General features: G+C 40.3%; 1 protein-coding gene and 1 long non-coding RNA gene across 5 annotated transcripts in view; both read right to left on the minus strand.

The window, feature by feature from the left end:
• Window positions 1–17,795, minus strand: part of LOC144317189 (uncharacterized) — a 28,391-nt gene that overhangs the window by 10,166 nt on the left and 430 nt on the right. The gene's annotated exons all lie outside the window — the stretch shown is intronic.
• On the minus strand, window positions 2,645–17,411 carry PRSS35 (serine protease 35). Of its 4 annotated transcripts, none has more exons than XM_077903219.1 (3): window positions 12,761–13,021; window positions 12,126–12,551; window positions 2,645–5,496 (listed from the first exon to the last, which is right to left on the minus strand). In XM_077903219.1, exons 2-3 carry the CDS (start codon window positions 12,203–12,205, stop codon window positions 4,233–4,235), a joined length of 1,344 nt encoding a protein of 447 aa, XP_077759345.1. In that variant the 5' UTR covers window positions 12,206–12,551; window positions 12,761–13,021; the 3' UTR covers window positions 2,645–4,232. The 4 variants fall into 4 exon arrangements, with proteins under 4 accessions (XP_077759345.1, XP_077759344.1, XP_077759346.1 ...); XM_077903218.1 differs by having other exon boundaries at window positions 12,126–12,226; window positions 12,437–13,021; XM_077903220.1 differs by lacking the exon at window positions 12,761–13,021 and adding an exon at window positions 10,525–10,741 and having other exon boundaries at window positions 12,126–12,207.

Here is a 17,795-nt window from a genome sequence, read left to right on the forward strand (position 1 = left end):
ATGCCCCCAAAGTAATGCTATTCAGAAGTGGGGTCTTAGCAAGGTAATTGGGGTTAGGTGAGATCATGAAGGTGGGGCCCTTATAATGAGACTATCCCATTATAAGAAGAGACACCAGGGCTCCTGGTTGGCTCAGTTGGTTAAGCATCTGCCTTCGGCTTAGGTCATGATCCCAGGGTAGTGAGATCAGCCCCACATTGAGCTCCCTGCTCAGCGTGGAGTCTGCTTCTCCCTCTCCCTCTCCCCCTCCCTCCTGCTCATGCTCTTTCTCCCTCTCTCAAATAAATAAAATCTTTTAAAAATTAAAAAAAAAATAAGAAAAGACACCAAAAAGCTCGTTTGCGTTTTCTCTGAATGTTCACAAAGAAGAGGTCATGTGAGTCCACAGCAAGATGGTACCTAGCAAAATTTCAGTTGTTTAAGCCATCCAGTCTGTGGTATTTTCTTATGGCAGCCAAAACTAAGACACCACCTTACCTGGAGGTAAAGCAAACTAGCCTAGATTTGAATTGCAAGTTAAGTTGGCCACCATGCTCTGGACAGTTGGACTAACTGAATCAAACTGCCAGTTATCAAATGTAGAAAGAAGTAGACAAGGAATTTCCCTCCCTAGGCTTTATTTATAAGTAGAAAAGAAAACCATCTAAGAGGTTTATTCCCCTCAGTTAAATAGTGAATCAATAAAGAGTCGTGAATCCATCCATACACTGACCTCATCTGATGAGAACATGATTTCATGATCAATTAGACCATATCTGCTAAGTATCTTTGAGCCTTATGAGTAGGGCATTAAAGAAAAAACAATTCTAGCCAGAAAAAAATCAATTTATTAAAAATATTTTTCCATTAATTAATTGGAGATGTTTACTAAGCATTAAAACTATTTTTTATGCCTTAGCAGGTAATCTTAAAATCAGTAGCGAAAATATATTTGTTATAGTGATACCATGTAAAAGAATAATGATGCTATTTCTAGGCTATTTGCAGCTAGAGATCCACATTTTTGTTTTTTTTTTTTTGTTTTTTGTTTTTTTTAATTTATTTTTTATTGGTGTTCAATTTACTAACATACAGAATAACACCCAGTGCCCGTCACCCATTCACATTTTTGTAATGCTCCGTACTTCATTCAATTGCCTTACCCCAGTATTCTTAATTAAGGATCACAGTTCATTTTTGATAAGAATAAACATCCAATTTGCTAGCATAAGGCCAAAGAAGTATGAGTAATTGAAATGTGGAGATTGGGATAAAATACAAGATGAACATATAATTTCTGCAGAATGTAACAAATTGAACCAATAATTTAAACTAAAACAGTTAAGTTATATTCCTGAATTAATTTTAATAACCAACAAATATTTAAGTAGTGAAGTTTTTATTACTGGACAACTGCTTGAATGGAATGTGATGGAGGAGATTAAAATCTAAATCTTGGAGGTAAGCTAAATGATCTTTATGGTCTCTTCTAATCCTGAGATTCTATCTAGGAAAAGAAGAATTTCGAAGAATTCTTTGATCTATAAATAAAAAGGCCAATGATTTGTCTGGAACTCTGATCTTAGTCAAATATGCATTTAAATATTTTTTCAAAAAGAATATTTGGGTTTTTTGTTTTTTGTTTTTTGTTTTTTTATGATAGGCACACAGTGAGAGAGAGAGAGGTAGAGACACAGGCAGAGGGAGAAGCAGGCTCCATGCACCGGGAGCCTGATGTAGGATTCGATCCCGGGTCTCCAGGATCGCGCCCTGGGCCAAAGGCAGGCGCTAAGAACATTTGGGATTTAAATAAGCACATCGAAAAAGCAAAAAAATGTTGTCTCTTCTGCCCACACACCAATTTGAACAAGAAAAAAACAAGATGAAATACATTATTTGGGTAAAATAAAAACCATATAATTCTAAATTTCAGCTGTTTTGTAAATATTTATAAGGAGTTACTTGAATTCAAATCACTGTTAAGTTTCTTCAGACAAAAAGTCACTATAGTTCTTTGCACACAGTAGACATCATGTGTGTGCATGAGTGTATCCCCTTCAGCTAAGTGAAGTCAATTTCTATTTCAAATCTGGTAAGTATAACAGGAAAAGTATGTGAAGTAAAACTTTCTGAATAATATAAGTATACTTTAGTGGCCCTAAGTTATAAATGGTTCATGATTCACTTGGAAAAGAGAATGGCAAAATAAAATAAACCTTTGCAAAAAAAAATAGGCTAAATTTTATATTTTTCAAAGTACAATGATTTTAAGGAAATCATATGGATTTAGAATTTAAGCTTAGGCTACAAACTATCAACACCAAGAATATCATAAGTTATTCTGAACTTACACAAATCCCAGGAATTATTTTCTAAGAATCTAAGATGAAGATTTTGTGTGTTTCCAAGCTTATAAGTGTGCAAAATTCACATTGAAATTTGTGTTTCTTTCTGTTGGAATGATCATAGAGATGTTCCCCAAAATGATTTGATCAAAATCTTTTGAGTCAATAGCCCTATCCCACTAGCACCAAGGATAAAATACTGCTTAGTGAAATGCATTTGGAGTTAAATAAAATCATTTTTTAGTAAATGACACAGTTAATTTAATATTCACTAAGATCCTGATTATAAAACATATTTACAGATACAGTAAAAGTTATGATTTATTTTTAATTTTTTATTGAATGGTTTTTTAAACAGAATTGCAGTAAAGAATGTATACTTGTATTGAATTCCAGCTATTTTGGACAAGATTCATAAAACCACCTTTTATCACAATCTTATCAAATATTCTTTTGCATACTAAACAAGGGTATACTCCCCTTTCTCTTAAAAAAATAACATGTAAAATAAATTTGAACTCTGGCAGAATCAGTGACTCAGGTGAATCACAAGAGAAAAGAATGTGTGCTGTAGGAACTGCCAAAAACAGCAGACCAGAAATTAGGCCTCAATTCCTGAATTTTATGGTGCTCTCACTTGTAAATCACTAAAACCCTTTAAACATAATAGCCTGAGCGAAACTCCTTTTACAACCATTCAGCAAATACCTGTTCGTTCATTCAAGAAATACGTAACTACTCTGTGTTTTGCCTGAAAGCAGACCCGGGATTCTGATTCTGTTGCTGGGGCTGCCATGATGGCCAGCGCGACAGCACAGCCTTGGTCTGAAATAATAATAATGAAAATAATCAGACCCTTCTTTTAAATTTATATGTGTCAATTATATTCATTTTTAGAGATTTATCTAAAAACACTAGTCAGAGAAATCACCCAAATAATATGTGTATGGCCCTATTAAGAAAGCTGAAATCTGTCAAGGGGAAAGGCTCTTTCTTGAGAAAGACTAAAATTCCTGCTCCTCAAACTCTAACACCTCACACACAGGAGACTAGTATTAAATGATGAGGCTTTCAAAATCATTTATAACTTGTGAACTGTCTTCCCTCTGCATTCATGAAAAATCCATGTTTTGAACTTCAGTTAAATAATAACTTGAGATCCTAAAATACCTCAGCTTCCCTACTTTTAAACTAGATTCATTTCATAGAACAAAGTATTTCTCCCATTTTTAAATAATACACACTTCAGTCGATATTTTTTAAAGCAGTAAAATAGTTGATAGTTTTGTTTATAAAGCTTGCTGTACCTTATAATTCTTAAAAAAAAAAAAAAAAAAAAACTAAACCAAAGTTTCTCAGACCCAACAGAATATACTATATAAACACAGAGGGCATGAGCCGAATGGGTCCATCTCCAGGCGGTACAAACTGTTGTAAATTACTGTCTCTATCCTTCCTCTAATCATGTTACTGTCTACATCTGTATATGTGGTTTCACATTTAATATGCACCAGCACCCTATTAGATTCTTAGAGTAGGACCCTGAGAATAAGTCCTTTAAGAAATCACATAATTATAGTACCAGTTTGAAGTTTTAAACAAGTTTTAAAGTGTCTAATTTGAAGAAGGCAGATAGAAACAAAAGACTTCCCACAAATACTTATCACCATGTAAAGAAGAATATATCCTTGACATTGAGGTGCCCATCTAGTTTCAGCATTTGTACCTAAGGATTTTTTAAACATATGAAAAGCTCCTAATTTTGAAAAGATAAATTTATAAAAATGTTGAATGCTATTATTGATAGGGTTCAAGTCCAGGCATAGCCTATGAAGTGATCTTGCTACAATAATTGTAACTAGTGTGCTCTGCGATTTAGAAAATCCATGGACTCTGTACAGATTTCTGTTAGCCGTAAGTACAGTTGGCCTTATCTCCATGAATCCAGAGGCAAATCTGGGCGTACTTGAGGGGAGTGATGCGCACAGCCACATTGTAGTCCTTCTGAACACCGTGGACATCCACCCATTGATGGCCTGAATAGACTGCAATGATTTTGCGCTTCCAGTTCTTTTTATCTGGCTCTTTCAGACGTAGATAGACCCCAGAACCAGTGGAGCCCGATTCAGCATCACAATATTGATAGAGCAGATCACTGGATTCATCGGACACACTACAAAACCGGTAGACTAACTGGTCAGCCCTATCATGATCAAATCCTGAGAAGTGGATCATTCCCCCAGGCAGCTTCTTGATGGTTGGACTGATTCCTAGTTCCATGTATTTCTTTTTGTGAGCGCGCTTCAACTCCAGAAGAGCATAGTCATAGTCCAAGGCAGCATCCCCCTTCCCTCCTCTAGCCCAGCCTTTGGGGATGTGGGTATTCTTAACCCGGGTCCACTGGAAGGAGGGCCTCCCCTCAGCGACTCTCTGACCCCGACCAGATTCCTTTCTTCTTCTTCCACCCTTGGCTCTCTCCAGATTGTCTTTGGCACCCTCTCGCTGGTCACCACCATTCACTTCTCTCCTGCTCCTCTTAGAACCCCTACGTTTCTTGCCACCACCCTTATTTCTCATCTTCAACAGCCCTACCCTTAGCTTTTTACTCCCTTTGATATAGTCCTTTCCATCATGCACACAGTGGGCAGCTGTTAGAACATGGCTGGGGGAAATGAGAATGCCACTGCAGCCCGTGGACAGCTTCACAGCTGTATTGAAAGGGAAATTGGTTAAGAACTTTTTGTCCAAGATGCTGAACCTGCTGTCTGTGCCATAGACCTGTCTCTTTCTCCTAACAGATACTCCTTTCATGCTGATATTTTGAGTTGGCTCAAGGACCACATCTTGAATTTTCACTCTGGTCAAGGTTCGGGTGCCATTCTCAAAGACGGTCTCATAGGAAAGAGAATCTTCCAGATCAGAAAGGCTGGGAGCTGGGAGTTCTTTCTGGCATTCAATGCCACACACTCTGTTGAGCACCATCTTAGCATCTGCCTCAAAGGTGGGGCTGGTGAGATGGAAAGTCCTGTCACTGACAACCCTGGGTATTTTTCTCAAGTGCCACATAAAATCCTGTTCCATTTCAGATCCATCAATGAGGGTCCACCCGAGGGTGAAAAACATCCAACAAAATAGCATATTTTCCATTTTGTTCTCCTTTTTCTCCTTTGTCCTTAAAAATATAAAAACAAAGAGAGGCTTTATAATGTTCCCTTTTTAAGTATATTACTTATCCCTTTCATTTAGAAATGTACCATCACCACAAATAGGAGTCCTTATTTGCACTGTACTTAGATTTTACTGAGATTAGATAAACACTTTGCTCAGTAGGCTCACAGACTTCCAAAATTAGTAAATTGTATTTCACCCAACCTTCCTTCCACCAGCCCTACCCCACCTTCCCCCACCCCCACCTGCCATATCTGCCTCTACTTCCCCAGACAGCCCAACACATGGGAGGGTAAGATGGAGTGGAGAACTGGGGTTCTCTATTGCCTGAGGATTCCTTCCTACGTCTCCTACAACCTTATTTCCAGGTGATTTAGAAAAAAGCCACAGATGTCCCATACTTTCCCCTACACTTAGCTTTTTAAGAGCAGGGATCATAAATTCCTCATTCCTAGAGTATATATAAATGCCTAGTACAGAGCTCAGAAAATGTTCATTATAATACAGTGAATTTCCTTAAACCATGGTTTGCAGACCTGGCTGACCGATGGTGCAATGTACCATGCACTTTTCTTAAAACCAAGTTGTGCCTGGAACTACCACCTAAGCAAAGCAACATACAAAAATGCCTCACAGTAGAACTTTACCATGTATTAAAATTAGCTGTAAGAATTTAAGATCGTGGTTCTGAATTTGCCACTTGGGGAAATATGATCATGATTAAATATAGTCCCCTTTCATATTAGTCTCATCATCTAAGAGCAGTGCTTTTGTTAAATATTTTTTAAGTTGCCAATGTTTAATAAATTATATAATACCTCTTCTATTTACATCTTCTTGCCTTTTTTCCTGCTTCTCTAGGCTCACTAGTATGTAAATCTGTTTCGTAGAATCGATGTTTATCAGTTTTTGCTTTGTGTAGGTAGGGGACAGTGGTAATATTCTTTGGAGCAGCAATTTTGAACTTCCAGGTCGCTACTGTTTGTGAGCTATGCTCCAAGTCATTTTTGACCAATAGCTAAAATATCAAGGCTTATCATATGCTATTCATTTTATAGAAAGCTGGGACGGGATCCCTGGGTGGCGCAGCGGTTTGGCGCCTGCCTTTGGCCCAGGGCGCGATTCTGGAGACCCAGGATCGAATCCCACATCGGGCTCCCGGTGCATGGAGCCTGCTTCTCCCTCTGCCTATGTCTCTGCCTCTCTCTCTCTCTCTCTCTGTGACTATCATAAATAAATAAAAATTAAAAAAAAAATTTAAAAAAAAAAAAAAAAAGAAAGCTGGGACAATTCAAGGTCAGATTATTCCTACAGTACCATTACTCTTAATGTTTTCTGATAAGGTTGCTTTTTGTTTGGGGATTTTTTGGGGGGGGTTTTGGCATGGAAAAAAAGCTAATGAGAAATCTTAGGAATGGCCCACAACCCATGGCACACCTGCAAGATCCTATGCACTGTCATGAAAAGCAAAAGTTATCTCTGAGGCAGAGTTGAATATGGGCATCTTTTGACATAAGAGAGTTCATCTGGCCATATACAAGTAGAGAAGTTTGTTAACACACTGATAGCATTCTTTTGGTAAAACAAAAACATATACTACATGAACCACTTTACTGTTTAAACATGATGTATTCACTGAAACATGACATAATTAATTTGTATCATCATATATTTGGACATATTGAGCAAATTTAGAATAATTTTTTTTAGATTTTATTTATTTATTAATGAGAGATACAGAGAGAGAGAGGCAGAGACAAAGGCAGAGAGAGAAGTAGGCTCCATGCAGGGAGCCCGACGTGGGACTCGATCCTGGGTCTCCAGGATCAGGCCCCGGGCTGAAGGCGGTGCTAAACCATTGAGCCATCTGGGCTGCCCTAGAATAATCTTTACCATGATTTGGCATCAGCAAAATTACATAGAAGTTTTGCAATTTCCATTTTTTTTTATCTACTCATACTTGAAGGCGGAGCAATGGTGATTCTGATTAATATTAGACTGTCTTATTTGCTAAATAGCTTGTAATTTTATTTTGGAGACAGGGCACTCTTCTGTACAGAGTGATGGATATCATCAAAAAATCAATAAAGAACCTAATTCAGAAAAAAATCCACACTCATATCACAATATTTTCTAATCATCACCATGACAAATGTCACTTTATACAAAGCAAGAATTATATTGGTAATGATTTTGTTGAGCTAGTTAGTATTTTGTCATCTCCTATGCAATTTTCACAATGAACTATTTTGTCAGTTTTATTTAACTGAATTATAGTGAAAAAGACTAAAAACTCAGTAACTATTGAGGCCTTTAAATCATGTTTAAGTGGGTAGTTCTCAAGATGAAAAATTATGTCTTTGCCTAAAATAAAGCTAAAATCATAGTTATTTGCTGCCCCTTAGCCTAACAACAAAGCAAAATGGATTATTTTTTTAATGTGTGTGTATTTGATATATCTACTTGATTCTTAGCAAAATTTCAATCAAGAAAAACTTTTAGTGTAGGCAACAAAATCTATAAAAATCAATTTTATTAATTTAGTTCTTTATGACAACAGCTATCCATTGTGAACTTAATATAAGAATACACTACAGGGCACCTGGGTGGCTTACTCAGCTAAGCATCTGCCTTTGGGTGAGGCCATGATCTTAGGGTCCTGGGATCAAGCCCTACTTCGGGCTCCCTGCTCAATGGAGAGTCTGCTTCTCCCTCTCCCTCTCCTCCTTCCCCCTTGCACTCTCTCCCTCTCTCCCTCTTTCTCTCTTAACCAATAAGAATAAAGAAAAGAGAATTCTTTATTCTCAAATAAAGAGAATTTATTTCTTTATTTCTAATTATTTCTTTATTTGAGAATAAAGAGAATTTATTTCTTTATTTCTAATTATTTCTTTATTTGAGAATAAAGAGAATTTATTTCTTTATTTCTAATTATTTCTTTATTTGAGAATAAAGAGAATTTCTTTATTCTCAAATAAAGAAATAAAATAAAGAAGAAGAAGAATACACCAAAGAGGGGTGCCTGGGTGGCTCAGTCGGTTGGGCGACTGGCTTTTCATTTTGGCTTGTGTTGTGATCTCAGGGTCCTGGGATTGAGTTCTGCAATGGGCTCACCACTCAGTGGGGAGTCTGCTTCTGTCCTTCTCCCTCTCCCTTTGCCCCTGCCCCCACTCTTACACACGCTCTCTCTCTCAAATGAATAAGTAAATCTTAAAAAAATATATACACCAAAGACTGAAAGTCAGCCAAATATCCACGGTGAGAAATACAAAAATCACACCGTACATGTTAAGACTTCATACTAATGATCCGTGGAGTAATAAATGTGTGAAAGGCATTCCCAGGCAAAACGGAGGATATCTAAATCATGGTACTGTGATATCGTTTCCCCAGTTAGGTTTTTTTTTTTTTTCTCACTACTATTTAATTTAGCCTTACAACTAAGACTATTTAGGGATTAGAAAGGCAGAATGCAAATATTATATGGTAATGATCTTTTGCTACACAAATCACTGAACATGAATCTCAAATATAGAAATTCCCTTACTCTTTACCAATAATACATGGACTCTGTGCCATAATTCTCTAGGCAGACTTTTAAGAAAGCCCCGTGTAATGATTAATTTTATGTGTCAACTTGACTAGGCCAAAGAGTACCCAGATATTTGGCCAAACATTATTCTGAGTGCATCTATGAGGGTGTTTCTGGAAGAGAGTAGCATTGGAATTGGTAGATTGACTAATGCCGGCTTCCCTCTTGAACGTGAGTGACCCTCATCTAATCAGTGGAAGGCCTACATAGAATGAAAAAGCTGACCCTACTGTGAGGAAGAGGAAAGTCCTCCTGCCTGCTTTGAGCTGGGACATTGGTTTTTATTTTCCTGCCTTTGGACTCAAAATAGGAACAACTCAAAATAATGTTATTAGTTAACAAAAGTTCATAGTTGTATGGCAAAATAACTCTACCATATTTAAGGATGCCAGGACTGCAGTCCTAGACCTGGCAGCAGTGTCAGCATCACCCAGGATCTTGTTTAAAATGCTAATTCTCAGGGCCCAACCCAGAGCTACTTCCCAAAACTCTCCATAATGGCAGGGAAGGGGATGGGTGGTGGGATTCCCAGCTATCCGTGTTTTGACTATAGCCCTCCAGGTAATTCAGATACTCAGTACAGTTTGAGAACCACTGCCATAGTAAAGGCCCTGGGGCAGCATCTTGAGCCATAGCCCAGAAGGCAATTTATCCAGGGATAATTGCTTAACCAAGTTCCAAATGACCTCTGCTTCATCTTTGGGTACAAATCTATTCTAAGCTTTGCTCTTTTACTGTGTTAGCAACTGCTAATATCAAATGGTTCAGCTATTAATAAAGAAAAAACATACTTTCATATAAGTAAGTTAATAACACATCTGAAAAGACTCAAATTCAGTAGGCTGGGGGGAAGGGGAAGAATGAGCAAAATGGGTGAGGCGGAGTGGGAGCTATAGGCTTCCAGTCATGGTTAAGTCATGGGAATAAAAGGGACAGATGAGGGAATTCAGTCAATGGTATTATAATAGCGCTGTAGGGTGACCCACTGTAGCGACATGCATGGTGAGCACAGACAATATAACCTACAGAATTGTCAAATCACTATGTTACATGCCTGGAACTAATGTAACATCGCATGTCAACTATACTTCAATTTAAAAAACTCAGTAGGCTTGCATGTAATGCTTCCAACATCTGATGCTACAAATTATGCAAGAGCATGGAGTTGCCAGCCCTGTCTGGAGTCCTTTGAGGGAGCTCTGTTGCTCTGTTACAGTGTACCACAGGAAAAAAAGCTATGCCCACATCTATCCTTGGGCATGGGAAGGGCAGAGCCTTATAATATGACTTCAGAATCACAGTAATAAGAGGACATGAATTTAGTTAGCCTAATTTGGCCTGTAATTTAAAATTGGACAAATGTTTAAGGATACTTCTTTTGGAAAAATCTAAGTTTGCCTTGTGGTAAAATGTCAGTGTAAGGTAAATGATAGCTCTTACCGATAGAGCAATCCATGGTTCAGTGGACACATCTACATGTGCCCATCATCCAAAAAGCACCAACTCATTGATCTAAAGAGACACAGTCCCAATTGGCGGGGCAGCCATAATATTTTGAAAGCTTTAATGTCCCGTGTCTTCCTTCATCCTCCTTTTTCCTGTTTTCCGTCATAATTGTGACCTTCACTGTCACTTTCCAGATGCCTTGGATTTGGGGCTTCAAATTCCAATTTTGGTAAACAAAAGTGAGGTTATGGGTCTCCGCCATGAGTCAGTGTACACACAGTTGATTATAGGTTGGATCATGAGGACAAATGGAGTAGAAAGAAATTAGGGAGGAAGCAAGAATCAGGATTTGTAGAATTCATCTACGAATTACCAATGGAGCAGACTTACTCCACATTTGTACTTGGTCTATATTAATAGAAATAACCACACAAAACTACAAGAGATAACTTACTATTCCTCTGTTTGTTCATGCTTTCTTAGAGGTGTGATTGCTGATAGTATTTAGAATATTGGACCATCTGTACCAGTGTTGTGGTTATGGGTATTGACCGAGGAGTTAAGAACACTTGGACTAAGTCTCCTCTTTACCACTTACTGGGTGAATGAATTTGGACAATTCATTAAGTTTGGTTTCAGCGTCCTCGTCTGCAAAGTGGGGAAAATAGTAATCTCTACCCTAGAACAAAACCGTGGGGATTAAGTAAAATGATATAGCCAGAGAATTATCTCTGAGCCCAGAGCATAGTAAGCAGTCAATAATAGGTCCTTTTATAATTATTATTCTACTTTAATGGGTGAATTAATATCACTTTAAAATAGTTTATTACTTAAGCCAAAGCTATAGCACTTAGTTTTCTAAAACTAAACAAATATTTTTATTTCAGGATAGTTTTAGACACACTCGCAAACTCCCCTTTTCTTTGTTTTGTGATTTTTTTGCTCAAGAACAGCTACATTTTAGAGACTTCCCAATGAATGCTTTCCTAATTACTCACGTCTGTGAATATCTGTGGCTTTGAAATATATTTTTCTCAGAGCTTTTAAACTTAAGTGTGATTAAACATTACCCAGCCACAGAACACTTGAATTGCATTTCCTGTGTCTTATTTATAGCCTGGATCTACATTAGGAATTCTAGAACTGCATCAGGCCTTCAGCCTAAAAAGAAACAGAGTCAATGTCAAAATAATTATTTCAAGGGAGTGGTTTACAGTGAAATAAAAATCTACATTTTCGAGTGAGTCTATTCTAGAGTGTGTAGAACTTTACTATAGCACAACATAATTATAAGACTCAATGCCCCTTCTGTTTTGGGTTTTTTTTTTTACCCCAAGAACTGTATAGTTAAGCTTAAGTAGGACAGGTGGACTAATGAAAGATTAGATGATTGTTCACTATACTAAATATTTCAAATGAATTATTTTTCCTTTATATGAAAATAAGAATGCTGACTTACCATAAATATCATGATGTACACCTTAAATATGCATCGTTTATTTTGTCAATTATACTTCAATAAAGCCAGAGAAAAAAAGAAAAGAATTTGCAGGGAAGGAGTTGCTCTCCCTCACCAGGTATTGATTTGTACTTACTCAGGCCTGTCTCTGCATCTGGTCCCTTGCTCTGTATAATTAGGTACTTGTCCAAATTCGTGTGTATACTGCGCTCCCATAGAACATAATTTTACATGAACCTGTCAAAGATTTTGTAGGGGTGGTGTGGGTCAGGGACTGCTCACATCAATGACCTTGGAGAGCCAACACCTACTTCTACCTAATGTGTATGTTATGACACAGAAACTATTGCATAGCCACTTTTAATAACACGCCTGTGTTTTATTTAGCCTTTTATGTTTCCAGCCATCTGCCCCTCCCGACAACTCCCACATGCACACACTACATACATGCAGAAATATGCACAGCTGCCTTCACTTCTGCTCCACTTTCGTCTTCCACCCGCCCGCGAAAGATTGACACACAACAGGTAGACACCAGGGCCTGGCCCAGATACTCTCCATCCTGAAGGCAGGAGTGCTGGTTTAGGCAAACAGCCACAGTGGGAGAGGAGGAGCATTAACAGGGAGAGTAAGCAGGTGTGCAACGGGCATCACATGCATTCGGTTGCAGAGGTCACTTGCAGGAGCTTTAATAGTCACCCTCACACAAGGGGCGCTGATGTGGGGGAGAATGGGTATTTTGCAAAGTCTAATTCCCCTTGAGGCCCTCACCTAATGTCAGTCACTGACTGGAGAGCTGCCTGGAGACAGCGGTTCGGTTACCCTGTGTCTGGAAGCATGGTGAGGAGAAAGCAGCAGTGTCAGTGATTATAACAGAAGGCGTTTCAGTGATGACGGAGGCAGCGGGCTTTGCGGGCATATGATCTCATGAGGGTTACTAACCTCTCCCAGCAGGATTTCCAACACTGGTTAAACACGAATAGTATTTTAGAGTATTTCTGAGAGAAACGAATATGCTGTATCTTAGGGCACAGCAAGCACCCACAAATGACAGCAATCATTATTAATATCAAACAAAAGGAATCAAAACATAGGTAGATATTTAGAAGGGATCTCAAACATCTCTAACGGCCATGCACCTCATTGTGGCAAGCCCAATAACGGCTCCCGAAGAAAGCCCCATCTGAATCTCCGGCACCTGTGAATATGTTCTTTCCAGGGTAAGGGAGACTGCACGTGTGCTTTAGTGAATTCTTACAAGAGGAGATTAGCTGGGATTATCCAGGTGAGGCCCATGCAATCACTGGTATCCTTATATGAAGGAGGGTCATTGTAGGCGGCCTCTAGAGCCTGCAGAGGGCAAGGAAACAAATTCTCTCCTCAAATTCCCAGAAGGAATGCAATCCCGTGGACCCTCTTGACACTTCTGGATTCCAGAACTGTGAGATAACATGTTGTTTTAAATCTCTATGCTTTTGATCATTTTTACAGCAGCAGCAGCAGATACATTAAGAGCCTAGTTTTTACAACTGTCTGCCCTGGATGTTTAGAAAGGCAGAACAGTAGGGAGTGACATAAAGTGGAAAAGAAAGTTTGGTTCAGACACTTTGACATAAAGGAAGATTTTCATTTTAAGGAAAATTAAACAGTCATGCAGTTTTCCAACTAAAAAGAGAAGATCAAGTTAAAACCTTTTGGTGGCGTGGAGCAATATTGCCAGAGACAAGAACTAGAACGGGGTAGATAAATGTGTTTATTCAACATACACATACTGAGTTCTATGTTATGCACCATTTCAGAGTTTCTTTCCTTAAGAACCTCTGCTGATAGGGGCGTCTGGGTGGCTCAGTCGGTTAAGCATCTGCCTTTGGCTCAGGTCAGGATCCCGCCATCCTGGAATCAAGCCTGTAATCCAGCTCCCTGCTCTGCGGGGAGTCTGCTTCTCCCTCTCCCTCTGCCCCTCTCCCCTCTGCTCGTTCTCTCCCTCTCCCTCTCTCTCTCCCCTCTTTCTTCCTCTCACTTTCTCTCCCTCAAATAAATAAATAAAATCTTTAAAAATATAAATTAAATTAAGAAAGAACCTCTGTGATAATCCTCCCAACCTGTGGAGCTGGAGTGGAACACGTCCAACATACCTCTCAGCTCTAAAGTCTCAGACTAAGGGATGCTTGGGTGGCTCAGGGGTCAAGTGGCTCAGGGCATGATCCTAGGGTCCTAGGATTGAGTCCCGCACTGGGCTCCCCGCAAGGAGCTGGCTTCTCCTTCTACCTATGTCTCTGCCTCTCTCTGTGTGTCTCTCATGAATAAATACAATGTTTAAAAAAAATTTTAAGTCTGGGCAGCCCCAGTGGCTCAGTGGTTTAGTGCTGCCTTCAGCCCAGGGTGTGATCCTGGAGACCTGGGATCGAGTCCCACATCGGGCTCCCTGCATGGAGCCTGCTTCTCCCTCTGCCTGTGTCTCTGCCTCTATTTCTCTCTCTGTGTCTCAGGAATAAATAAATAAAATCTTTAAAAAAAATTTAAGTCTCAGACTAAGCCACAAATGAGAAAACACAAGTAACTTACCCATCAGTGATCCTCAAGAAGCTTAAAAGCACTGATCGCTGGAGCAACCTGCCTGCTGTCTGTACTGCCACCACTAGATGGCAGGGCTGGCCTGCTGATAGCAAATCTGAAGTAGCGTTTAAATTGTTTACATTCCCTGAGCTATGATACAGAATTTATTTTTAAAGCATGTAAGATTCAACAGGGGGATACATCCCACTGGCTAATAATATACTAAATGGTCGTTACATATGGAATTTATCACATTTAGAAAGCCCATCTACGGGCTACAAAGCCTATCCTGATGAACTGAAGGCTGATGATGCTGTCTACAGCCAGACAATTTTCTGGCAGGTGGGTTTTCCAAAAACCATTGTAGTGCCAACACACTTCCACTCTGACCTACAGCACTGCTAAATAGTCCCCGAAATGTGCTGCAAGGCCTTTCAACACAAAGGAAAATCTTCAACTTGCCAAATATTCCACATATGTTTATCAAATACTTTATAATCCATTACCAGAGGATAAGCTGTCCACTGACTCAATGCTGAAAAGAAACGGCAAGAAAGTTCATTGTCAATGTGCCAATTTCTTTTCAAAATACCATACCATAGCACTATTTTCAAGTTTAGTTTCAGGAATGGAGACAAAGTAATGTCTGCTTTAAAAATTTGGCAGTACTTGAGGGTAGGAAGATGGTAAAGTTACACAGTTGATTATTTTACAGTAACCCACAACTTCTGTTTCTCATCACAATAAAAAATAAAACCCCCTTTGTTTTTTAGCTCTTTTTCCAGGGCATGGACATTTCAATTTATGCAATGGATATGCTGTGTGTAAATCAACTTTGGGGTGAAAGCCCCAAGGGAACCTTGTGCTGACTCTCTCATCCACTGAGATAGGAAGCACGCAGCATATGGCTCCTGACTTATTTTATATCTTGCAAGTTGGCCTTTCAGAGCCAAGAATATATATGAATGTATTAGGCTGGCTACTCTGCAGGCTTTAAAGCATCTGAGGATCACAATGTTGTTGGCCAATTGTGTATCAGTTTAACTTATTTGAAGCTTTTGGGGAAAAAATGGGGTTAAGTGAAGTTATAACTTTTCTCCCACTAATTTGACTGTGCTGTTTCCCAACCTCTCATCTCAGATTTCTCATCTGCAAAGTTAACTCAACGCCAGCTGAGGTGGCTTCAGCCTCCAGAATTCCAAGTCTGATTCTATTGTTAAAATGCAATATGCTGGCCTTGGATATTTGAGCGCTGGGCAGAGAAAGATAAATAATTTACTTGATAGGGTATATTAACTCACATTAGCAATTGTTTATCTTAACATATAATGTGCACAACCTATGTGCCAAGCACTAAGCTAAACAATCTCACATTTAAAAACATGAAAAAGGGAACTCTGGGTGGCTCAGTGGTTGAGCGTCTGCCTTTAGCTCAGGGCGTGATCCTGGAGTCCCGGGATCGAGTCCCACGTCAGGCTCCATGCATGGAGCCTGCTTCTCCCTCTGCCTATGTCTCTGCCTCTCTCTCTGTGTGTCTCTCATGAATAAATAAATAAAATCTTTAAAAAAAACACGAAAAAGATTCTTAAGAATGTACAGGTTTGAGTTGTCTGCAAGAAAATATGGGCCGAGTATCCATGCTCAACCTCCTCTCACACTAAAGGGGTTCCTCTAATATTTCCTAATATAAATGAAATTCCATATACTTGGCCACTACTTTCAAGCCTCGATGTCTTATTTGGCTGGAACTTGAACATTCTCTCTTCTAAATTATAAACCAGATTCTAAGCATAGCATAATTCTCCAGGATTATAGGACTCTTATAATCCGCTGTAGAGAGGAGTGTATGGGGATAAAATGAGAATTAATTTTAGAAGTGAGCAGTGTTAATAAAAGGGGAGGAAATACCTAGATAGGACAAGCAGCTTCTTTTCAAATCAGTGACAGTGTAAAAAGGTCAAAGGAAGCTGGTGGGAGTGTTTCTACAACTTTTCAAAAAACTTTTTTATTGTGGAAAATTTCCCAACTGCACAAAAGGAGAGGGAAAAGTTAAAAAGAAAAAAGAAGTAGAGAAAATAATACAACCCCATGTGCCCATCACCCAGCTTCAACAATGACCAATACTTGGCCAATCTTGCTTTGTCTATCTACCCCGCCCCCGCCCCTGCCTTTTTTGGGGGGGATTTTTAAAGCAAGTACAAGACTTTTCCATTTCATGTCACCATCTCATTTTAAAAATGTTTTTCACTGCTCCTTTTGCTGACCTGTGCAGCCAAGTTGATGAAAGACAGACAGACAAAAAAGTCTGAGACAGACAATTGTTCCTAGCTTTCATAGTAACCCTGCCAACGAGGCTTTCCACCGGAGTAGACTTTCCAAGAACGTTTTTAACACCTCTTTCAAATGGCATCTGTTAATAATCATAAAAATCAAGAGGGTCCGCTCTGGTACTGCTGAAGTAGAAAGAATTCCATTTATAGTCCAATGCAAACACCGTTACTGTTCACATTAAACTGCGCCGAGGCGGGCACACACACTTGCCTACTGGGAGGGTGGTTTCTTTGAGGTCTCTAAGTGCTAAGTTGGAGCCCTACTTCGGAGCCCTGCAGAGCAGCTCCACTCGGGCGGGTCTGCCTTTCTCGGGAAACTTCCAGATTCTTGGGTCTTGCCCTGTCCGGGGTGGGGGGTGGGGTGGGGGGGTGCTGCGTCCTTACCTGCGAAGCCTGTCGGGTGCTCGGGCGCTGCCCAGCTGGGATCCAAGGCCCCCGGGCGGTGCCGGCGCGGGCGGGGCGGCCGGGCTGCAGCCACGAGCCTCGCGGACCCGCAGCACCGCCGGCGGCTCGTGGCGGAGACTGCGGAGGAGGCCGGAGCCGAGCTGCGCGCCGCGGGGGAGATGGGAGGGGAAAGGGGGCGATGACGCCGGGCGGACGCGGGGCGGGGGGGCGAAGGAGGGAAGGAGGGGGCTCGCGGAGCGGAGGGGCGGCGTGGGGGATGGGGGGTCCTCGGACGAGCGGAGCAGACCTCACGCCCCAGCATCTCCGTCCCCAGGGGGGAAATAACGAAGCACTGGGAAAAGTCCCCGAGTCGATTCACCAGAGATGTGCGTCCCCGTGACAGCGTGCATCCTCAGGAGGGGGCTTGAGAGTTGGGGAGGAGGGGTGACGGGAGCATGTGGGGATGTTCACTGGGTGCCCCCCACCCCCCAGTCTAGACCCCAGCCGTCTAGAAGAACCAGGGCTGCTTCCCCAAC

Source organism: Canis aureus, chromosome 7, assembly GCF_053574225.1.
Source record: "Canis aureus isolate CA01 chromosome 7, VMU_Caureus_v.1.0, whole genome shotgun sequence".
Taxonomy (NCBI): Eukaryota; Metazoa; Chordata; class Mammalia; order Carnivora; family Canidae; genus Canis; species Canis aureus.